We start from the raw sequence: 25,250 nt of genomic DNA on the forward strand, positions 1-25,250 counted from the left end.
ATCAATTAAAGGATGTTCTAGAGTAATTAAAGCTCAGAAGAGGTGGGAAGAAAAGGAATGTACCTCAGAACCTTTAAAATAGAGGAATCAATAAACTCTGAAGACCAGCTCCCTCTCCCCCTCCCTTCACCCCAACCCCAAACATTTGCCAAGTTCAGCATGAGAGCCACTCAAGTGTAGACAGCTGTGGCAGCGCTTTTCTAGTCCCATCGCTGAGTGATGCTGGCGTCTCTGGTGACATCTCAGGTGAGCTTTTGACAAACACAGAATTCCCAAACTCTTTTATAAACAGGTAGCTGCAACAAGTCTCCCCAAATCAGCATTTGCTTCTTTTTTATGAATTTGGGGTTTTTTTAATTATTTTTATTTATTTATTCATGAAAGACACAGAGATAAAGACAGAGACACAGGCAGAGGGAGAAGCAGGCTCCATGCAGGGAGCCCGATACAGGGACCCCAGGATCATGCCCTGAGCTGAAGGCAGACGCTCAACCACTGAGCCACCCAGGCATCCCAGCATTTGCTTCTTGAGAAGACCTCTCTCTGTGGTCACTCTCTTTCATTCATGCTCTGAGAGCCAACCATTAAAGATAATCTACTTTCAGCATCCTACAGTGGTTCTAACACAGTGCTTGAATTTCTAGTTGTTCTTGCTGCTTTAGATGAAGTCGTAATTGTTGTAATCAACAATAACACAGGGACCTAGGGGAGAGAAGGCAAGGGAGCCATTGAAAGGGGGTAAACGTGTCTGGTTGCCTGTGTTCCTACTGTTCTGCAGATGATCGCTCCACGGTCCTGTTAACGGATGCTGACTTTGGGGAGGCAGCAAAACAGAAGTCCCTGACAGTGACACACACGGTACACTACCAGTCGGTGTCACAGGCCACCGGCCCCCTAGTAGATGTTTCGGACGCTCGACCGGGAACAAGTAAGTAGTCAAACAACACAGTGTGGCTGTTATCAATGCTGACAAAACACTGATGCTCTGTCCCCATCAAACAGAAGTGGGGCTCATTGGCCCCGTGCCTAAGAAACAAATTCATATGATAGTATCTTTCATCGGGACATTGAGTTTTAAGTGTTTGATCTAAGCTGGTATTAAAATTGTGTCAGTTGAAGCCCTTGGTATTGATTCACTATGAAAGGGCTAGAAATTTCAGGTCAAGGTATTATTTTCTTTTTAATTTGGGTGACTCAGGAAAAGAGGAAGGTAATTGACTTTAGTGAGTATCTACTCTGTGCCAGGATTAGAATACAAAGGTTACATCATGTATGTTATCTGTAAGGCAACCCTGCCAGATACCTACTTATAATAGGTTTGAAAAGATATGATAGCCTCTACAGGTTAAAAAAAAAAAGGGAGGGGGGTTCTCAGAGAAGTTAGGTAAATAGCACAAAGTCACACACACAATGTGTAGTGAAGCCAAGATTGGGTCATAGATCTGTCCATCCTTGGAGCTTATGCTTTTCTCCTGAACACGCTGTTTGAGAAAAATTGTAGTCCTGGCTAATATGGGGATTATGTGTGATTTGGTTATTAATATCTGCATCCATAATATATGGGAATTAATTACTGCAATGAAATTAAATCCCCTAATATGTATCTAGGGCCTATTAATTAGATATTCTCATTTCTTCATAATTGAAATGGTTTCTAAATCTCTTTAAAGACTGAGAAATTGATGCCCTGATTATTATCTTTTTGGAAGCTTTGATGTCTAGCTTTTAAATCTCTAATCGCTTTGCAAAAATTTACATTCTCAGAGTGTTATAATTAGAAAAATATTACAACGTTAGGAGCTGTTTTTCATAAGTTCTGACTCAAAAGGCATTTGTGAAATGCACCGAGCGTCATGAAGCAAACCAGTTGATTCCTAATAACATTGTCATTTGAGGGAAAATAATTTCAAGTGTTACTGAAATTCATTTGAAAAAAAAAATGTGCTCAAGAGCATGCTAAAGAAATCTTTTATTCTCGCTTTTGTGTAACCTCAACCCCTTCCTTCCTTGATGACATTAGCATACACTGAATATACAAACGGGCCATGAGTGAGAGTTAAATTTGCACAAGGGTGTTGGAGCAAGAGCCTTGCTCTTAGAAACTGCTTCATGGTCCTTGACATTCTCTCCAGCCACTGGTTTCCCCATCATCATCTGCCTGGTCGAGCTTCTGGATACTTCAGGACACTGTATTGATGGGTTTCTAAGCCACTGATTGCTATTCAGTGAGGAAAAGACTGTAGACCCAGGAGGACTGAAATGGATGGATCCTTGACCTCAGAGTTCCTCCCATCCCCAGGCAGCATGGAAGCTGATGGAAACATTAGCAGGAAAATAGGAAAGAGGCAAAGGAAACAGGACAGATGTCCAGGTAGTGGTTCGCAGACTTTCATGTGCATCAGGATCACTCAGGATGTCTGTTCAAAACACCCATCTAGGGCTCCGTCCCCAGAGGTTCTGATTCACTTGGCCTAGGGAAGAACCCCAGGAACCTGCATCGTAAGCAAACATTCTGGGGAATTCTGATGCTGATTGTCTGGATCCCTCACTGACAAATACTTCCCCAGTTGTTAGGTTTGTATGTCCCTGCCCTTTAGTGCAGTGGGACAGGACCTCTCAACCTTGCCACACTCACAGCACATAACTTCTTTCTGCCAAGTAAAACAAGCAAGCATTCCTACCTCCTTTTCAATGTTCAACTGGCAGAGAAATGCAAAGAGGCCAGCCTTAAATAGGGGAGAGGGAATAGTTAGACCAAAGCCCTGGGAACCTCCCAACTGCATGATCACCACCCCCACCCCCCGACTCATGGAAGCATTGATTCAATGACATTCAGAATATCAGCAGAGATGTGAATGTCCTTCACAAGCATAAACTAGAACCAGCAAGAGGCAAGTGGGAGCAGCAGGTCCATGTCTCTCACACCTGGAATACTGGAAGCATAACTGGGGAAATTTAAGGATTCGTGCTTTCAGACTCAGAAATATTTACTAAGATTTTGCTTTACATATGGCCCAGTGATGGGGGTACATCCTAAGATGCAAAAAGACTTTCATTTCATCTTAGTGCAGGAATCATACAGCAAACAAAGAACTCAAGCATTTTTCATTATCTAAAAGACCTAGGGAAAAATAGGACACAGTGATGAGATGGTGAGTCAGGGGTCTGAGAGGGATGATGGGAGGGACCAGTTCAGATGCGAGTCTGGGGAGACCACCATTGAGGAGAAAACCTGAGTTGTGGTCAGGAGCTGGCCTGCCAGGCAGAGGAAAGAGGAAGGAAAACCTCCTAAGGCCTGTTGGGACAGAAGCATCATGGAATGCAGTGGGTGACAGGGAAAGGGGGAGGGGGAGAGACAGAGAAAGAGCTGGCCAACCTCCTGGGCCAGCCTCATGAGTTTGCACTTCATCCTGAGAATGTTGGGATGCTCCACCAGGGTTCAGCCTGATGATCACATCACACTGAAGCAACCACGGCTTCCAGAACGCAGCTTCTTTCATTTGTGATGAACTTCATCCAACAGTTGTTTACAAACATTAGGCAAATCTACTCAAATACATGCATCAGTCTCTAGTTCCAAAAGAGAGAGAGAGAGAGAGAGAGAGAGAGAGAGAGAGATTCATTTAGCATCTACACAACATTCTCTATTAATAAAACATCTTTGGGATAATTTTTTCATTATTAAATATTCCTTCTAGAACAGCATTATGAGGGACTAAGAAATCTTGTTTTTCATTTAGAAGTAGAAACAATGAATATCTGCCCCCCACCCCAGCAGATGACCCCCCGCAGAAGTCTGAAGCTGAGAACTTTCCAAAGCCCAACTCTCTGCTTGGGTCCTGCACCCCAGAATTTATCATTGGTGCACACATGGGGCACCTGTGTCATCTCAGGCCCATGTGGTGGGTTCTCCACACTGTAGCATGGTGCATCTGCAGAGACAGTCTGTTTCCTGAACTGCAAATGGCATTGCTACTCTGTCCTAATGATGCTAGGACCATGTCCTCAGTGTGGGCGCTCTTCAGTTTTAAGAAGAGCATCTATGATATGTTGTTTGCACACTATCATGGCTGCATCACAGAAGCTATGTTTCTTTGTTTAATTTTCCAGAGTTGTAGCAAAGATTCATTATGAGGATGGGAGAAATACCAATAATTGGCTATTTAGCTCTTCAACCAGAGGAAACAGATTGGTTGCGTCTACAGCTCTGTTTGCTTCCCTGTCTCTCCTGTGAATTAGGGTACACTTGAAATTGGGGCCTCTGTTGGTGTCTGTGTCTGTATTCCCCAACCCCTGGCTCTAGCCACAGGGTCTGACACACAGTAGGCACTCAGTAAATACACTTAAATATCAATCCACGCCAAGTTCTGAAATCACAGTAAAAGGAGTGGAAAAGAAAGAGTGTTTAGCATTTTGGACAGGACTTGGGCAGTCCACTTGGCACCTCTCCTTGTTCTCCATTTTCTGCGACATCTCATAGGCTGGGTGTCTAGATGCCAGCTAATTAGAGGTTTGTAAGTATGTACACGGTCTCTCCCCAGGACACTTTTTGGAGATGTACCAATGAGATTGTCACAGGAGAACTTAAATCAAATTTCTTGTACAAAGGTATGAGGACACGTGAAGCAAACAATGTTAGACTTGACCTGGGTTCTTCGGTTGTATTTACCTGGAAGCCATTCCGTTGTCACCATCCACCCACCTGGGCCAAGAGCATTACATGAGCCCTTGATGCACAGCAGGCTAGACTGGGCATGAATACGATGCACACCTATCCTTACCAGCTCAATTCTTCAGCTCTTTTCTGCAGTGTGGGAACTCTCCAGGATCCAGTTTTATGATATTTAATGGTATTTTTTTTTTTTGGTATTTAAAAAATACCAAATGGTATTTGTTTTACAGTATTTTTTTTTCTGACAAATTGTCTAAATTTCTAGCCTTCCTGATCAATCTACTAAATCTCCACAATCCTCTTTCCAATAAGCACAATGTGTTCTAACTCTTGCCAGGTGTTTGTCACTCAGGAATTACAGGCCAGGCCCTGAAATCTATTGAGCCCCCCAACATGTCACAACAACCGTACAGGTGGGTGAGGTGATAACCCCACACTCAGAGATGAGGGAAATGGACACGTCTGGTGAGCTCACAGCCAGCAAGTAGTGGAAATGGGTCAAAGGCAGGCAACGTAACTCAACCACTCCATGTTGCTGTTAAGTGGAGATGATGCTTCTTAGAGGACATCTAGGGATGGAGCAGACTTTATATATATAAAGTTCATAACATGGACTGAAAAGTTTATAACATGGCCTGACTTTTTTTTGTTGGGACTTTGAAAACAAATTCATATTCCATCACCCAGAATTGTATTCGACATCACACTGCAGGAAAATACCTGATGGAGGCAAGGAGTGTCCTGTGTACAATGAGCCCTTGATAATTGTTTGCTGCTTATGTGATGGGAATGTTCAGGCCCCACAGCATCATCACCACATGAAGCTAAGGCCACAGCACCTACAAGATAGGACATCGAATGCCAGAGAATAAAAATAGATTAATACCCAGATCACAGTGCACATGACATGTTTTATAACCCTATTAGCCACAAAAATCCTCTCTTATTCTGAGTTCAGGATGATTAAAATAATTTGATTCAATGGGCAGAAAAGCTTAATTAGGTTCAGACCCGGTGTTGAAAGGCCAAGAGTTATTTGTATCACTTACTTTGTAATTTGTTAGCTGTTTAGCAAGTGTGATGGCTCATCACTCAGTTGTATATATATCAGAATGTTGGAGAGTCAAATAAAATGCTTTCCATGCAGGGGCAGTAAATCTCAACATTTATTTCCTTAGTAGATTACCTGGTAAGGATACCAAGGAGGCTACCAAGTGGAATCCAAGTCAAATTTTTATTTTAGCTGCCATCTTAGGAGCTATCATACAGAAGAGTTCAACTCAGGTACAAAACAGCTCCCAAAACCTGATTATTAAAAAAATGTGTCAACCACCCCAATATTATACCTACCAAGATAATTTCGCCTCTAGGATGCTTGCTTAGAGCAGAACAGAATTGCAGGATGTGGTTCAAGGAAAGTAATATCATGACCTATATTTCTAACATTATCAGGCCACTGGTAAAACTGTCCTCATCTAGAAAAAAAGGATAATGAACAAAATTAACTTGAAAAGAGTTCTGGCTTTGAATAGAGGCTGACATGCACAACGTGACCATGAAATTTTCCACATAAGGTGATCTCAGTGAGAAAGGGGCTACGGCTTTGCCCCACTGTGAGTGGGCAAGTCAGTGGGAGGAAACACAGGGGAGCAGTTGGAGATTTGAAGAAATTGTGATCCTTGAAGTGGGAAGATCAAACTGATACCCACCCTCCACCCCTGCCCAAGCATCCATGCCAGGAGTAAATCTGATCCATAGTTGTAGTTGCAAGAAATGTAAAGAATAAAAATGAGAACCTTGAAGAATTATTTTTAAATAAGAACCCTCAAATCTTATGTAAGGGACAAGGTCATTTTTGGGGGGGAAAGGTTCATTAGCATTTAAATAACAAGCTCAAAAAAAAATAATAACAAGCTCCATTTATTGAAGCTCTATTTAGGAAGTCCATCATACCTGGAAGATATTTAGCCTCCTACCTGTGAGAATAGTTTTCTATCTCTTTGAGGACCTCTCTCCTAGCATTTCAGTGGAGAAACACAATTATCATTCACACCTTGCTGTCCAGAGGGGTTGGCACTCGAGCATAACGCATTTACATTCTAATCAAGGCCAAAAAAATATATCTTCCGACAAAGTCTGCTGTGGAATTTGCAAGTAGGGATAAAATGTGTCTTAAAAATCAATGCCCCAAAGAATATGCACCAAGATGAAGCGTTTTGATGACCCAGGAAATCTTAAAACATATCGATTTGGTTGCCATCTTAATGCTTCTCTCCAGCACTGTAGAATGATGGATTAGGCTCAAAGTCCAATAACTAGAATTTGCAAAGAGGAAAATCCTCCATTTAAAAAGAAACTCATTTTGCCACTTTCAAATGATCCAACGTGGCATTAAAAAGGAGCCAGTGTCGTGGGGACACTGTATTAGATACTTAGATATCCAGGGTGGTCAAGTGCTGGGCAATCTCTGAAAAAAATCCATGGAGTCTTGGGCTCCATTTTTACCACTTCTCCTCTCTGAGTTTCCATTGCTTCATCCATAAAGTGACCCTGGGCTATGTGTATTCATCCAGGGGACTATGTGTACCAGAAATTATTGTAGACCCCATGAATGGACCCAAGGATGAACACTCTTGCCCTTACCTTTACCCTTTCCCTAGAGAGACTTCCAGGCCTACAGAAGCACATAAGTAAGTCATTGTCACAATGCCAAGGATTGGCCCTCTCAGTGTTGATCTTTTAATACCGCTTCATTAGTCCTGAGCCATAAATATAGACTGCAGTGTTTAGAAAGGGCCAGGCCACTTTGAAATATAACTGCCTAAAATTCCTTTTTGAGAAGCAGAGAATTCAATGGTGGATGAGGCCCATCTAGGACCTTGTGTTGCCTTCAGGCTGGAGCCCGAGAAAAATCACTCCAGGTCACTGAGCCTCTCCCCTATTCCACAGAATTCCAGAAAAGACAGTTTTGTGATTCACTCCAGTGTCCAGCCAAAGAGCTGAACCAAGAACTCTGTCTACCCCATTGACCTGCTGCCTTTGGTTCCAGATATAGAAAAAAATGAAACCCACCTGGCACCAGCCTCTATGTATGTAAACTTCTGTATTCTTGAGGACAGCAGACATATAAAATCCAGATATCATTAACTGTGTGTGCTCCACATTGAATGACCTGTGTCTTTGACAAAGTTCAGACAATCCTACTGAAAAGATATGTTACCATATGCAAAGGACTAAGAGAGTCTTTAGACAAAAAAAAAAAAATCGTCCTTCTGGTCTAAGAATATACAATTTAGTTGATGAGTAAAACAGTCATACTCAAGGAAACGAGTAAATACAAAACCACCATAACACTTATTGTTTCCTACAGCTGCTATAACAACATACCACAAACTACAGTGGCCTAACAGAACAGAAATTTATTGTCTCAGAGTTCTGGGGCCCAGAAGTCCAAATTCAAGATATGAGCAGGGTCACATTCTTTCTGAAACCTGTAGAGAAGGATCCCTCCTCGCTTCTTCCTAGTTTCTGGTGGTTGCTGCTGACGATCTTTGACATTCCTGGGCTTACACCTGCAGCACCTCAATCTCTACCTCCATTGGTCCAGGGCTGTCTTCCCTCTGTGTGTCTGTCTCCTGTTCTTATAAGAACACTAGTCACGTTAGATTGAAGGCCACCCTACTCCCATCTGACTTTATCATAACTAATGACATTTGCTGTGACCCTATTTCCAAGTAAGGTCACATTCTGAGGTACTCAGGGTTAGGATGTGGACGTATCTTTGGAAGGGACATGATTCAACCCATAATAACACCTTAAGATAGGAGAACTATAAAAAAGAGGCCATGTTAGAGTATATTTGGCCAAGCATGGAATATGGTGTTTATTCTCTGGAAGCTTAAGTGATATGTGTTGATCCACAGAAACATTTAAGGGCCAACGGCAAGGTTTGAGTCCATAATCCCTGAGTCCAAATCTAATGTTCTTTCTCCCACGGGACTTTTTAAAATGCTTAAGTATCACATAAATGTCTCAGGCCATAAGAGGAAGGAAATGAATGCTCTGGATAGGGGCAGTCTGGGAAGGCTTCCTGGAAGTATGAGTCCTGCAGGAGGGAGTCTTAGGACTGGGTGGAGAGAACCACTCTCAACACTTTGATCATAACTAGCCATACTCCTAGAGACTAAGACAAACATTATTCTTGGCTCTTCACAGATCCTACCACCAGGAGGAACGCAAAGGCAGGACCCACAGCAAGAAATCGGTATGCCAGCCAGTGGACCCTCAACAGACCCCACCCCACCATTTCAGCACACACCCTCACCACAGACTGGAGGCTGCCGACGCCCAGGGCTGCAGGATCAATGGACAAGGAGAGTGACAGCTACAGCGTCAGCCCTTCACAAGACACAGGTAGGGTCTGCACGCCTCCTCCTCAACCCTGGGGACAAGCGTGGCCCACAGATGGGCCTCAGAGGCTTCTACTCATGCTCCTTCAAGGTCACTTTCAAATTTTCAGGCATTTATCTAACAGGTACCAATACAGCCGTGCAGCACTGATGATATCCAGGGCCCAGTGATTTTTGTAAAGCAGAACTGAAAGGCATCTATTTTGCAGGTGTCCTGAATCTCAGACTCATGCTCCTCTCTTGTTTTAGTTCCTACCCCGCTGAGAGAAACACAGATACTTCAAAATTTTTACCCACACGATTGCAGTAGTTCCTGATTATACTCTGAGGCCACATGACCCACTATCATCTCTGGGTTTAAAATGCTACACTTGAAATTTCATGACAAGGTCATAGCACCCTCTATAGGGAGCATAGGCTGATCCTTTTGACAATTAAACAGGAGTTGATTATAAGGTAAGTCATCTAGTCTGTGCCATCAACCACTTAGATTTCATTTCTGAGAGAAGACAGGGCCTATGAATAGCACCAGGTTGCCCCATCCCCCCCACCTTAACTTTTGAAAAGAAATTATATCTGAATCTAATAGCTGTAGGAAATTTTAATACTCATTTTCTTTTGTTCTGGATGATATACTTTAAAAATAGTGTTCTAAAGGTGGAGTGTTACCCTGTACATTTATTTTTATGGCTGTTATTTCTCTTAGAAGAGTCTCAGAGTTCCACAGAGGTGATTCAAAACTTTTTAGTGTGTAAAATTGAGATTCCTCTGACCAAGATGCTTCTCCTTTTGTCCTGGCCACTTTCTGGGACCCATAAAGGATGGCAGTCACAAAAAGATGAGTCCGAGGGACCAGGGGCCATTCTTCCTACTGGCCAATTTCATGCAACGTTGCAGCTTCATTTCCAGCCGCTGTCACAACCTCATTGCCAAGCTAGGGCTGGAGGAGCTGAATGCAGAGCTCAAGTCATTCGTGCCAATTAGAGTCTCTACGGAACAGACTGACTGACAAGTCAGAACAGGGGGTAGACACTGCTGTCCATTTTCACTGTGTTCCCGATCATTTTAACTAAACACAGACTTCTTCAGCACTGCTGATTTACCAAAGTGTCCCAGGCTGGGAACAATTCAGCTGAAACAAAGTTCCCTGAGCCCACCTTACAGAGGTGCAGAAATAGGACCCCACAGTGACAAAGGCAGTTCTCAGTCAAAGACCCAGGACCCCTGACAGGTTGCATAAGGATCTGGGAGAGACAGCCACAAGCCAGAGATGGCCATTCTCTGGGTGCATGCACAAGGCAATCATTCAACCATCTTGTTCTTTTTCATGCTGCAGATCGAGCGCGAAGCAGCATGGTCTCCACAGAAAGTGCCTCCTCCACTTATGAAGAACTGGCCAGGGCCTACGAGCACGCCAAGATGGAAGAGCAGCTGAGGCACGCCAAGTTCACCATCACAGAGTGCTTCATATCAGACACATCATCTGAACAGTTGACGGCAGGGACAAACGAGTACACAGACAGTCTGACCTCCAGCACCCCTTCAGAATCGGGGATCTGCAGGTTCACTGCATCTCCCCCCAAACCTCAGGATGGAGGTCGAGTGATGAACATGGCGGTTCCAAAGGCACACCGGCCAGGTGAGGAAAGCAATGCTTGGGCCACTGTTTAGGAGACTCGTCTTCCCGATGCACACCCATGCCCTAAGAAAGCCCATCCTGGTGTTTGGACTCGGTGCTCTGTTTACAGGTTGCTGTGTAATGAACCACTCTGGAGCTTATTGGTTTCCAACAGTGACAATCACTTAACTTATTTACAAATCTGAAATCTAGTCAAGGCTTAGTGAGGACAGCTCCTCTCTGCTCCAGCTGGGTCAGCTGAGGAGGCTCCCTTAGGTCTGGAGGAGCCCTTCCCAGATGGCTCCCTCACCTGGCAGCTTGGCACTGGCCATGTCCTTCCCTGGGGTGGGTTTCTCCACCAGGTTCTTGGGCTTCTTCATATCATGGCAGTTTGGTTCTAAGCAAGCTTCCCGACAGGCAAACAGAAATATCTGGTCTATTAAGAGTGGGTCTGGAAAGTGACACATCGCTTCTACTATATTCTGTTGTGCAATCGTCAAAGAGCCCAAGGAGCTCAGATTGGAGATGGAGACCCCAACACATGAGGATAGGAGGCTCAAAAACAGGGGGCTTGTGTTTTAAAGCTGCTGTACTGAGGGTTTTCCGAAGGAGAGAGGTCTTACCGGTGGGCCAGTGCTTGGGCCTTGGTTTCATTGAGCTACCCAAAGTGACAATGACTGGCTTGGGTTTGGTCATCCACTGGTTTGGCCTTTGCCTTGAGCATGTGAGAGTGGACTGGGTGTGTGGATGGCAGCTCTGGGTTTTAAGGCCTCGGGGCCTGGCAGATGGCACACATTAGTGAAGAGGTTGCAGAGCAGGGAGATGATGCAGGATGAACAATTTAAGGGTTCAAAGACTGTCTAGAGGGGAGAGACGCCAGCATGTTCCCACCAACTAATCCCAAGTGGAAATGGGGGACCAGTATGAGCGACTTTCAAGAGAAGCCAGAAATCTTGGTTTTCTATGAAGACTCACAGTTTTCAAGTGTTGGGTCAGATATTTGCAAATCATTGTACAGAGCAAACAAACACTCTATATACTGAATCCGGCCATGGCGACGAGTGGTACTTCTCATGTGAAGAATCACTTCTTCTTCTTCTTCTTCTTCTTCTTCTTCTTCTTCTTCTTCTTCTTCTTCACCCTTAAATAGCTGCCTGCAGACTTTCCTTTGCGGATCAGCCCCTCCATTCTTGTCGAATCCAGTTTTATTTCCTTTTTTCCCATTTTCCGAACCACTATACTAGCCCTATTTCAAACATTTATCTTCACTGTTAAATTACTGCAATTCCCTTGGGTTTTATGGCGTATAGCCCAGCTGAAATGAGCCTTATAAATGCATAAAAATATATAAAATAAGAATTGTCTATCCAGCAACTAATCTTCCAAACTGAGTCAAGACTCATGCCAGCATACAATAAAGAATGATGGCTTCATTTATTTTCATTCTGTCTACCTCCTCAGGGAGAAGATGAGCTGTTATTTGTGGGTGTTTTTATTTCAAGCATTTCTTGTTGGCATTTATTTGCAAAGCGAATGCAGAAAAACATAGGATCAAAATATAAGCTCTTTGTGGCTGTTAAGCCTGAGAGGGAGGAAGATAGGAGAGGAGAAAATGTGCCTCTGGGCATGTTGTTTAACCTTGCTGGCCTTCAGGTGCCCCATCTTTAAAATGGACGTGACATTGGTATAAGATGTGTGTAGCATAATTTGGTTGAAGTGATTAGCAGTTGCTTCTGTCATTGCCTTGTTGACGCTGTTGTTGGGATTCTCATAGTGACTCCAATGTGGTCTCCAGATGAACGCTGGCTCCTCTCCTTCCCTCTTTTATTTCCCTTCAGTGGCCATGGACCCCCCCCCCCCCAAGGAAGCATCTGCCTCTTTGCATATCACCTAGTTAAGTATGCCATGCTTCCATTGGCAACCATCTTCCCTTGCATACAGGAGTTCCTGGTGAAGTAATGGTCCTATTTATGCAAGCTTTGAATTAATTAAAGGCTTGAGTTTCTTTTTGATGTCTTGTTGTTCCTATTGTTAGGCTCGTATTAAAAAAAAAAAAAGTTTGAACTTTTGTTATGACATCGTTGCCTGCATCCATCAGAACAACTGAAAGATCACAGCTAAGTGAAGTAGTATAGTCTTAAAACGCTATTAAGACTAAAATGATTAAAAAAAAGACTAAAATGATTTTATGACTTTAGTTATGAGTAACTTTTTAAATCAATACAAGTCCTAATGCATATAAACTTTGTTTTGTCCACTCTGGATGGCTGCATTATTATTATTGAATATTTGATATGCTTTTAGGAAAACCTTTCTCTTGTCCTTTTATAATGAAACTAAATTCAAGACCAGGCACAAAAACCAAGGTGACAATTTAGTATTTTGCTGACTGGAGGCTGCGTCAAAATCATCAGTTCCTGGGGCTGTGCTTTCAAACCTCATTCTTACCTGTGTCGCGTAGCTCTAGAGGGCGTCGGTCAATCAGTGTGTGTCTCCATGAAGTCTTCCGAGTCTCTGTACATATTTCTCCTCACTATCGGGTCTTCTTGTTTGATGGTCTTTTCCTCCACTTGTGATCCAACGCTTTTAAACACTCCATAGATCAAGTCAGGATCCAGTTAAATCAACTAGGCCAGATCCTGGCTCCAGGAAGATAGAAAATATGTCTTCATTGCCTTCATACTTCTCTCCTAGTGTCTAACAGATAACCGGCAGCACAGTAAGTGCTCAAGAAATATTTTAAGTGATTTAGTGAATGAATATATGCTCCTACCATTGTGTCTGACACATATAGTAGGTGCTTAATAAATATATTGAATGAATGTACATATCATAGCTGTGATAATGATAAGACTGACCAATTGGTTAAAATATTACTATTATTAGAAGTTGTCAGCAAAACATAAGAGAACACTTAAGTCTACCCCATCTTCCAGCAGTGATTCATTTTCTATTCTTGCTCTTAACAAATCAAAAAGCAATCTCTTCCACAGATAAAGGGGAGCTCCTCATGAACTGTAATGGCTCACACGTAAGGCAAACATCAGAATCTCGCTTTAGATGTTTAATAATACTTGACTTTTGAATGTACTGAATTTTTAGGGCTTTTTGATTTTAAATAAAATGCCAGTTGTGCTATGGTTTTATTTTCTCCAATAAGGGATGGTTATTTCCATCTTTAGAAACAAATGACAAACCAAACAAATAAAACTCTATCTTCCTCTGAGAGATAGAGGGAAGATTTAACAACTTCTTTCCCTCTTGGTCAAAGCAATTTCCAATACTTTGATTACAATACCTGTTCTTGGATTCAGGTAGCATTCTGAACTGATTTTTAACCTTCTCGGACTGTTGCTCCTCCTTTATTCATGAGTTTATCCTATGCAATCAAGAAATGCTTTCGCACAAAGCTACTTAAAACTTCACATATGCAGCCTAGTGCATCCTGGCCCCACGAAGAGTAGGAGAAGGGTCAGCCCCTTTAGATTCCTGCACTCACACTCTGGGACACCAGCCTTAAATACACACACATCAGCCCCTCTCATGATGAACACATTTGAAGTTTTCCAACTGGCAATGGTCACTGCCTACTGTCAACTTGTTGGTTCTCTGAACAATCAGCTACATAAAGCAGTTTTTGGCTTTCAGATCCATTCATGCCATCCCTCATGCCCTCCTGGATGTGCGCATTTAACCAAAGGGAAGAGCATGAAGTGAGAGGTGCTTACCTGAAGGACCAGCTGACCTCTGCTCCGGTGGTGCCCTCCAATGAAGTCTGTTCTTCCTGTTCTCAGCTGTTACTCTGAACATACTGCTTCCCCTGAAGCCCATTTGGTTTTCATGCTGGCTCTTGAATCAGAATTACGGTTTTCACTGTCCAGAATCCCCCTCCACAGCTGTGTTCTACTTGCATCTCCCTCACCACCTGAAGACATGAGTTCTGTTCCCAGCAGGTCACCTGACATAGACTCTCTCCTCCTGACCCAAGGCACCACACTTGGTTCCTCTCAAGCAGTTCTGTGTCCTTCTTCCCCTCACTTCTTTGGGTCGGTGATAGGGGCCGCATGCCTCAGGTATGCATCCTTCTCCTCTTTTTTGCACTCATTACAATTAGATTTAGAAATTTCTATCATGAGTGTTATTCTAAGAGCTATAGAAAGTGTCTCCTTTGAAGCGCAAGTATCTTTGATACTTCCATATCCACAAGAACATGTGTGCACTATGCACACGTACACACACACATGCACACTGAGTTGCTCTGGTCTCCATCCTTCTAGAGATGCTCCTGATTCTTCCCTCCCAGCCTCCCAGCCTCCCAGCTTGCTTTCTAACATCAGCATGTCTTTTTTGAGATCCCACTCCCATTGTATCTCAGAGCTAGAGATACAATGGTAGATGAGACCCACAAAGACCCCATCTTAAGGGAGTTTATATTCCTGGTGGGAAAAAATAAGCAAATAACACAGTTTTAAATTATGGTAAGTGCTGGGAGGAGAAGTAATTGGAGAAGGTGATCAAGTCTGGCAGAGATTGGGAGTTGGGGAGAATGGTCAAGGAAAGCCTCTTGAAGCAATGAGATGTGGGCTGAGATCTAAGTGGTGGATGGGGCAGAAAGCCTGGTAGACATCCTAAAGACACAGTGGTGTGGGCAGAGGGGAGACCAAAGTCAGGAGATTGGAATCAGCTTCACATTCACCACGTGGAGCAAGAGCTCACTCTGAGCTGACTAACTTTCAAATATTCCCATAGTATTTAAAGTTAGAGAGGCACCTGGGTAGCTCAGTGGATTAAGCATCTGCCTTCAGCTCAGGTCATGATCCCAGGGTCCTGGGATGGAGCCCTGTGTTAGATTCCCTGCTCAGTGAGGAGTCTGCTTTTCCCTCTCCCTCTGCCTCACCCGTGCCCACTCCTGCACACTTGCTCTCTCTCTCTCTCAAATAAACGAATGAAATATTTGAAAAAAAATCAATAAATAAAGTTTGAAAGACCCAGAGGCCATTAACAGCACCTCCACATATTGCTATGCACACCTGCCCTGAGTAAACCTAAAGATTTCACCATGCTTGTCCTGGCTCACTGCTCGGAAACTGATCTCTTTGACATACATTTGTGATTTCATCTTCTTAAAGACTGTCTTGTTATTTTATCTGATCTCTCTAGGGCACATGAAGTGGATGGTAGGACTTATTACAAAGAGTCCCAGACTTGGAACTCAAGCCCACTTGACTTTTGCACCAACTTCCTCCCCTTTCTGTCACTGTCTGACAGTGACTTTCTGTCATTGATTCCAGGTGCCTGAGTCTTCTTACCTTTCCAAGTGTTCTTAAGGATTTTTCAAAGATGCTACTGTTATGTGTGTCCCCCAATTCCTAAGTGCATTATTTTGCTCTGACTGCCTTTTCTGATTCCTATCCCCTTAACTCACTTTTTTCCTTGGTTGGCTTATTGGACTTCAGCTTTAGTTGCTGGGGAGCTCATGGGTGGTACAAGGTAGGGAAGAGGTCTGTGCCTGATAACTTGTAAGGGAGCAGTAGGAAGCCCACCTGTGTCCTGTTGAGTGGCCAGAAGGAAGTTTCTAGATTCCAGTGCCAAGGGTGATGAACAAAAAGGCTCATCATAGTGAAAGTTCACTGCATCTCCAGAAAGACCCTGTGAAAACACAAATCTATTGCACTCACTTATTCAACCCATAGTTATTGAATATCTTCTCTGTAAAAAAAAAAAAAAAAACCAGGTATTATCCTAAGACTTAAAAGTGTTAATATATTAAACCAACACTTCCCACAGCCTCCTTAATTCATCAGAATACCATGTAGTATCATAAACGGCACTAAAGACACAAGACAGATAAATGAGGAAGTCCAGGAAACAAGGCAAAAAAAAAATCCAGCTTCTGGAAGACAGAGGCCTCCCCAACACACACACAAACCCCAGAAAGATGTCATGAAGCCAGGACCAACCCGACGGTGCTAGGAATATACAAAAAGGTAAAAAGACAGCAAAGACCATCATATTTCAATGGGGTCCTGTGTGAACACAGCTGGCACCAACTTCTAATGCATCCTATATCCCAAACTGGGAACCAACAAACTTTAAATTCAAATGGTGTAGTTGACGCTCTCATGTTGAAATCCCTTGTGAAGATGCCCACTGCTCAGGATAGAGACTCACAGGGCTTCAAGAAGCCAGCCCTGTCTCCTTACTGGTCATGACCCTTGCTCCCTGGGCTCCTAAAGTCCACAAATGTATATTCCTTCTGCCTAGAATCTTCTCGTTTCCAGGTTAACTAAGTCCTTCTATGAGATGAGTCAAGATGCACAGGGTTGTTGAGAAAGGTCTGCCAGCCCCACAATGGAACAGGTACAGGCACCCAACCACACTTCCTCCTCGGTGGTCCCCAGTGTGTGTGTCCTTGTCAGTCTTATGTGGGAGCTGGAGGTTCTTTGAGCCTCATGGACTTTTTCTCACTGAGTGCTCCAAATGCCTTGCCAAGTGATTCCAACCTGGCCTAAGTGCTGGGTTTTCCAATCCTGTTTCTCACACAGAACTATTTTATTTCAGAAGAATTGTGAGCAGCAACAAACTCAAGGCCCCACTTCATACCTCAGTGTAGTTGCTAAAGTTCACCAGTGAGTAGGAGGATGACAATATTGATGTGCTCTTAAAAATGCATGAAGCCTCCTAAGTACAAGCCAAGAATGGTAATAGACTCCGCATACACAGACCTCTGGTATCAATCTCACATTATTTATTTAGGGGTTTTCCTGGTGGCCATTTGGGAGTGAAGATTCATTTACCAAAAGAGGTTCATTTACAAGGTTTCATTACCTTGCTTTAGCATTAATATTAAACTAAAAAAGTGTTAGATCTCGTTTGCCTCCAGAATGGGCAGACTCTATACTCTCGCTTTGTAACTAGTTCTTTGATGCTGTACCATCATTACAAGTCTGATCTGTGTGGTTCTTATTGAAATTGCTAGAAGTCAAGGTAAGCATCCTTTGCTTCTTACCTTTGCATCAATACCCAGCTCCATCCAAGCATAGATGTGAAGCCTTATTAGAAATTGATGAAAGTTCCTTTTTATATGGCCTCAGAGGAGAGCTAATCCCCAGGGGCTCTGATTAGCTTTCTCTCCAGGACTTTGTTGTGAAAGCATATGCATGGATTCACAGGTGCTAATGAAGTATTACATAAGAGGGGGAAGAAGCCTATTACAATATGCCTCAGAATTTTAGGCTCCTAAAAATGCATTCGTTTGTTTCATACTTATCCTCAAATTCCTAATACATTGTGCTCCCCCAGTTTTCACAGGTGAGATGGTAAGAAAGACTCTTTCAGATTTGAAGATGCCCTTAGAAATAACCTTGCCCCGTTCACTTGATAAAGATAAGATGCAAAATTTGAAGGGGTCACAGAACCATTTAGAGGTAAAAGCAGAATTTTTTCAGGAAGCCTAGAAGTCTCTAACTCATGCTCTTACCCCAACCTAAGCTCCCACCTCATCAGACCAACTTGGAAGAAGACCTTATGACCACTGCTCCATGGGATCCATCTTTCACATTCTCCCAGGATCTGAGGTCATAACTCCTGGTGGACTAGAAGAAGCTGGGCAATAGTTTCTTGTTCCTTAAAGTAGAATAAAGGCCCACTTGGAATAGTGAACGTTGGCCCCTTTAAGCTATGGTTTCTCAGTAGCAGCACAATGAGCATTGAAGGATTGGAGGCAGGGGAGGAAGGTCTGTGGGGTTATGTGTTTTATAGGATGTTGGGCAGCATCCCTAGCCTGTGTCCAGTAAAGGCTACTGGTGGCTACTGAGCAGCTACCCTCCAACTGTAACACCTGAATAGTCTTTAGACATTGACACATGCCTCCTGGGGGCAGAATCACTCTTTGCTGAGAACCACTGCTAAACTTTAGATGCTTCCTCCCCAAGTGTGTGCACACCAAATGGCAGGAAGCATCGTCCGAGAATAGATTCATGGATGCACATCTATTATAGATTTTCTGAATGGATGCATTCTTGATCTTTTTTAATATCGATTTTTGCCATCCTTCTTCGAACCTAAAGTGCATTCAAACTTTGTGTGCTTCTGAGTATACTGAGAAAGTTCGGGAAACTTGGCTTTCCTAATAGGAAGGTGCATCTCCTGCAGGAGGTGCTCTTACTAGAGCAGTTTTGACACGGTTGGGCCAACCATGGCTTGCAGGTCCCTGTTGGTGAGGATGGCAAGCTTTGAGCACCCACCTGCAGGTGGATGTATGACCATCAGAGAGTCTGGGGGCGAGGAATTGTGAGGGCACCAGTGAGCAAGGTGGTTAGGGACAGATGGAGAAACTGATGACTCTTGTTTAGTGTGAACTTTCAGAGATACCAGGGGCACCAAAGTCCCAGGGGCGGTGACAGGAAAATAAGGAATGGGCCATGACTTCAATAATATTGAATAATGAGTCTCCATGGTCCCTCCAGGTGGGAGTCACAGGGGAGGGCCAGCCTGTGATCTGGCGGCTGCAGGCTGAGGAGGCAAAGAGGGAGAAATACTCAGGACTCAGAGACCATGGGGGTGGGGTTGGCCAGGTAAGGGGACAGGGCCATATCCTCACTCATGATCCACATCCTGGGGTTCCTGTGGCAGTGTCCTCCCCACACTCCTCTGCCAAGTCCTATCTGCTTTTCTCTTTAGGACTGTTTCCCATTTTCATGGGAGATTTCCTCCCTCTTTCAACCCCGCCCCCAGTCCTATGTCTTGTGTTGCTTCCCTCTGCTTCCCTGTGTAGGTGTTTCCATCTCTCTCATCTCCCCTCTGTTTCTGTCTCTCCATCATACTCTGTCTCTCTCTGTCTCATCTCTATCTCTTTCTGTGTCTCTCAGATCTGTCTCTCATTTCTCTATCTCTCTCCGTTTCTCTCTCTCATCTCTTTGTCTCTGTCTCCCTCCATCTCTCTCATCTCTGTCTCTCCCATTTCTGTCTTTGTGTATGTCTCACACCTTTCTCTTTCAGTCTCTGTCTTTATCTCTTTCTCTGTCTCTCTGTCTCTCCAACTCTCTATGTCTTTCCATCTCTCCCCATCTCTCTGTCTCTGTCATCTCTTTCTCTGTCTCTCTGTGTCTCTCTATGTCTCTGTAATCTCTCTTGTCTCCCTGTCCATCTCTCTGCCCTTCTCAGCCCCATTCCCACTCTCCCCTCCCTGACCACCCATCTCAGCCCCTCTGTCTCCGGTTTAGTCCAGCACCTCAGCCCCTAAACTCAGCTTCTCAGAGCCCCTTCTTCCTGTGGGTGTCTCAGCCCCTCCACCCTCGCCCTCACCCCATGTTTCTGACTCAAGGCCTCAGGGGCAGAGCACAGTGGGTGACTGTTCATGACACACAATTGTGTGAATAAGCACCACAAGAATCAGCAAGTGGAGTGTGCCCCTAAGGCCTGTCAGGACTCTTAGCCCCTTGTCACCATGTTTCACTCATGCTGGGTTTGGGAAAGTAGCTAAGGGGTTTAGCTAACTAGGAAAGTGCTAGAAATGTGAGCAATAAGGTAAGCACAGCAAAAGGAAGGCATGGAAGGGGGCGTTGGAGTCCCCAGATCCTTTCCCTTCCAGCATCCGAATGTGAGCCCAGGTCCTCCTGCCCACCTGTGCCTTTCTCCTGCGCACCTTGTCTTCTCCTTGTGGGGTCTGCTTCTCCCCCAACCTGTGGGTTTTCCTTCCGTCTGTCTTTGTGTCACACATACACACACACATAAATGTACATGTGTGTGTAATGTAAATGTATGTGTAAATCAACACATACACATAAACATGTGCACATGCACACACACATATACACACATGAACAAATATAAATATACGTGCACACACATAGACAAACATTTACACACACATGCACAAATACATGTGCACACAGACACACATACACACATGAACAAATACACATACACATGGACATATGAATATACTCGCACACACACATACCCCACTTTCCTTGACATCATGCCCTGGTTGCTGCCTGTCATCTCCTTACCCCCTCTCCAACCCACACTGTCTGTTTCATCCCTTTCCTCCACCTTGTATTCCACAGAGGAGAGTGTCAGCAGAAGGAAAACAAAACAAGGAGAAAGACAGAAAGGGTAGAGGTAACGCAGAGAAAAGCAAAAAGAGGGAACCTAAATGATTAAATCCTTGCTGGAATTGGAGGTGAACTCCCCTGTAACTGGTTTTACTGGAAACGCACTAAGGCCAGGCTTTGGCTCTGCCCATATTTGTGGCAATGGTGGGTTTACGCACAAGGAGATCAAGGCCATGTGTGCCGACAGAGGTGACCGTAGAGCTCAAAGCGAAAAAGATCCTTGAACGACTCCTGGATCGCTGCTACTTTCTCACACATGGGATAACTCCAGTGGGTCCTGGTGGATTAGCTTCAGGGCATGTTGCTCCACAGAGCATGGAGAGGGTTAGGTGGCCAGGGGTGGGTCAGCTGGGGAGGGCTGGACTTTGAGGAACCAAAAGACCTGCTCCCTGTGGAGACAGATGCTTTCACAGAGGCTTCTGCTCCCTTGTGAGGGAAACCCCAGGAAAGCCAGCCTCCCTGAGGGGGGCTTTGAGGGCCAGCTGGACAGGTGTGTGCTTCCCCAGAGAGCAGGGGAACTGGGGGAAGAGGTGTTGCCTTGGTCTCTGTAAGGAGGAAAGGTGGGTGACGGGTCAGAGCACAGGGTGGGAACACCGCAAACCACAACTACGTCGGCTGCTGTTACTGGTCTCTAAAGAGAAAGTCCCTCCTTTCCTGTAATTGGTATAAGCAGACACTGTTCCCCGACAGTAGGAGTATTCAGAGAGGCTTCACATGAAGTATCCAGGGCATCCCAGCCAAGAAGAAAGGACATCTGTGTGAGTGTCCTGTGGCTGGCATAACAAAGTACCTCAAACTGGGTGCTCAAAACAACACGAATTTATTCTCACATTTCTAAGGGAAAAATTCCAAAATCCAGTGTCAACAGGGCTGTGGTCCTTCCAGGAACTCTAGGAAACAATCCCTTCCATGCCTCCTCCAGCTCCATCCTCTTGTGGATGCATTTTGTGGCTTGTGGCTGCATCTCTCCATCCTCACATGGCTTCTCCCCTCTGCTCTGTCTCCAGCCTCCTTCTGTCTTTTCTTATAAGGACACCTGCTGCCTTGAGTCCAAGTGATTTTGTCTCGAGATCCTTAATTATCTCTCCAATTAAGGTCATGTTCACAGGTCCTGAGGGTTGAGACACAGACATATCTTTTGGAAGGGGTGGACTGTAATCAACCCACCGAAGATAGAAACCAATGTAGAAAGAAGAGTTCCCGGCTCATTCCCCTGGCTGGTCCAGCTCGTAACAACGGCCCTTCTGAGAAGGGAGGTGCCTGACAGTAAACCTTTCACGTGCATTACCTAATTAAATCTTCACCACAAGTCTATGTGGTAGATTCTAGTATTATTTCCATTTTTATGAGTGAGGAGATTGAGCCTAGATTAAATGCAGGCAATGCCTTCCAGACCTCTACTCCTAATCCCCACCAGTAGAATCCTTGTTTAGGTTCTCCGTGGGAATAGGCAAGTGGAAGGCGGGAGGCTGAGAAAAGCAGGTGTGCCAGCATCCAGACTGTCACCACGGTTTCCATTCCTCTTCTCTCTCGCTGGAGTAATAACCACACAAGTTGCCTTGGATCTGTAGGCATCTGAAGAACATAGAAAATGGATGATTAGACAGCCCAGTTTTCCAAGTGGTACCATCAGCAGATGGGGTGAGATTTTAATGGACATAAAGTGCCTTTAATAAACCAAGTTCACCACCGATTACTCTGGTGCTTTCTTCCACATAAGTGCATGAATTATTAAGAGGACACATTTGCAGCATTCACACTGTCAAAAGGGCTAATTAGAGCATCATGCAACTTAATTCAGCTTTGCCTGAAAAACTGGATCGCCCGGAGACATTGGATATTCAGAGATAGTTGGCAGACCTGCAATACGCAAGTGCAAGTAGCCCTGCTATATGAAGATGTGGGCACCGGACTGTTTCCGTTATTAAGGATTTTCCATTTTCACCCACCTTTCTCAGCTATCCTCACCCTCCTGATCACTAAATCTAACGTGAGAGCCCCTGCAGGCAGAGGGCAGCTATCATGGGTTTTGTCTTTTGATTTCAAACACATTTGTTCCTCCTAATCTAGGACCTGAGCATCCTGTAATCCAGCTGGGACCAAAAGGCTATAGTTTTTTGAAGGCTTAATAAGCCCTGCTCATTCAGTGGGGAGTTGCTGGGATAGAGACTCATTCCCAAATCTGTTACAACACATTACAAATATGTCAAGTTTCAAGATTTAGTTGGGTCTCAGAAACAGCGCGAGGCACTCTTGACCTACATTTTAAAATAACCTTAGAGGTAAATGAATTCCACGTTTTCTCAGGTATGTGAAAAAGAAAAAAAAAACAATAAAAGACTAACAGCCATGTGAGTAAATAAAAGAGCAAATTAATATAATTTGCTTATTAAAGTTTTTAGAATAAGGTCAGGTCATCACTTTTAGGAACCTGGATATATAAAAATCCACACATCCTTCCCTGTCACCCTCCCACTATCCTCCAATCAGAAACCATGATCCTTGGGCCCCTTTTTAGGCCTCACCATTATATTCCCTCTGACATTCTGTGGATGTCTTCTGAGCTCAGGCCATCACCATGCCTCCCCCAACCTGCACATCCTCCTTCCTGGTCTCTTGGCTTGAGGACGGCACACCCGCAGCCCATTTCTTAGCCAGAGCTGTCTACCCAGGAGTTACAAGTGAGCCAAAATAGTGAGTTCCTCAATCCCCAGATGGCTGGGAAGAGCCCCCTGCATTCACCCAGCTTGCTGCTACACAAACGCTCCCTTGTCTGCAGGTGTCTTGGGGTGGAGAAGACTGGAAGCACTGAGCTAGCCAATGAGCTTGACCCTGCTTCCTTGGCATCCCTGCCTTCCTCCTCGAGCCCTATGCTCCCCTGAGCACTTCCGATCACATACGGGGTCTGGTCCATCACCCTTTATACCTGGGGGTGCACTGTTGCCTTTGATGTATGCTTTTCTTTCCATTGTGAGTTTTTGAAGGATCTTGTTACTGCTCTTTCTCTGGCTGAAGTATGACCCTTAAAAGCCTAAGTTAATGTGCCGTAGGAAAGCCAGCTCATCTTATGCCTGGTGGGACGGGTGTGAGGAGGGTTCCACCTGCCTTTGTGGTGAGCTCTGACAAGGGGTCTCACAAAACACGGCCAGGTACAGTGACATCTCCAGCTCTGAACCCCAAAGGGCACTCAGCACCTGCTGAGCAAGTGAGGAAGCCAACTAACTGCTCTGTGTTTCTTTGCAGGTGACCTCATACATTTGCCTCCATACCTTAGAATGGACTTTTTGTTAAACCGAAGCGGTGCAGGCACCAGCAGGGACCTGAGTTTAGGGCAAGCGTGCTTGGAACCTCAGAAAAGTCGGACCCTGAAGCGCCCCACGGTCCTTGAGCCAATCCCCATGGAGGCTTCCTCCTCCACGTCCTCCACAAGAGAGGGACAGCAGTGGCAGCAAGGGACTGTGGCCACATTACCTCAGCGAGAGGGAGCAGAGCTGGGACAGGCAGCTAAGATGAGCAGCTCCCAAGAATCCCTGCTCGACTCTCGGGGCCATTTGAAAGGAAACAATCCCTACGCAAAATCCTACACCCTGGTATAACAAACAGCATGACTGGACAGCAGTTGTAAATACAATTTAAAAAATTCAATCAAAGCTACCTTTTTTTTACGGAATTCCAATATTTATAATTAAAGAAAATTGCCAAAATATATTAAAAAAAAAGAGAAAATACTGAAACCACAGACAGTGCAAAGACTCTCCTGCTTTTTTTCTGTCTGAGTGTGAGCTCCATCTGCCTGGGCATCTGATTTTTTGGGAAAGAAGTCCAGTTTTATGATCTTCACAGGTTATTGCATTTTTACTGATTTTCTACAAAGTGCATGGGGGACTAACTAAACCTTCTGACTGGAAGTTCTATCACACAAGATTTAAGAACGAAAATGGGGAAAAAATTACCCTCTTTGTGAATTTAAAAGGAACATTGATTTGGGGGCAGGGGGGAGACTTTAGTCATGTTTGCACACCTTTCTTTCCCATTAGAAACTGGGTCCTCAATTTGACCTCCTTCTGTTGTGAATTAGGATGAGTGCCGTCAGTGAAGGGGTGGGGGGGGAATCAATTTGATTTTCTTTTCTGTTTATTTTTTAATTTAATGAGACACTCTTTGCATTTTGTCTAAGCGAAATAAAAAAGAAAAGGTGGTCTGCCTTTATTTCGATGTCTACCTCTCTCGTCTCCCACTGATTGCTGGGTCCTCCTTCCTCTTGATGCTTGTGTTTGCAAACATGAGGGCTGAACCCAGAGCCCAGGTGAATAAACCAGAGAGGACACCAACACTCCAAGCTCCTCAGGAATGGCTGGGAAGAGCACAGATGATGCAGCTGGTCGTGACCATAACCAGGGGCTGGCCAGGTACTCGAAGCCTCCCAGATGTTC

The 25,250-nt window shown here is 44.4% G+C and overlaps 1 protein-coding gene across 3 annotated transcripts in view; it reads left to right on the forward strand.

Moving 5' to 3' along the window:
• Positions 1–25,026, forward strand: part of DSCAM (DS cell adhesion molecule) — a 731,493-nt gene extending 706,467 nt beyond the window's left edge. For all 3 annotated transcript variants that reach the window (XR_011997624.1, XR_011997625.1, XM_072740401.1), the window contains exons 30-33: positions 779–928; positions 8,888–9,085; positions 10,418–10,720; positions 24,061–25,026. Coding sequence is in view for 1 of the 3 variants with exons in the window: in XM_072740401.1 (XP_072596502.1) it covers positions 779–928; positions 8,888–9,085; positions 10,418–10,720; positions 24,061–24,413 (1,004 nt within the window). In the remaining 2 variants the exon portion in view is untranslated. The remainder of the gene's footprint in view (positions 1–778; positions 929–8,887; positions 9,086–10,417; positions 10,721–24,060) is intronic.
• Positions 25,027–25,250: the final 224 nt, after the last annotated feature.

This window comes from Vulpes vulpes, chromosome 15 (assembly GCF_048418805.1).
Source record: "Vulpes vulpes isolate BD-2025 chromosome 15, VulVul3, whole genome shotgun sequence".
NCBI lineage: Eukaryota > Metazoa > Chordata > Mammalia > Carnivora > Canidae > Vulpes > Vulpes vulpes.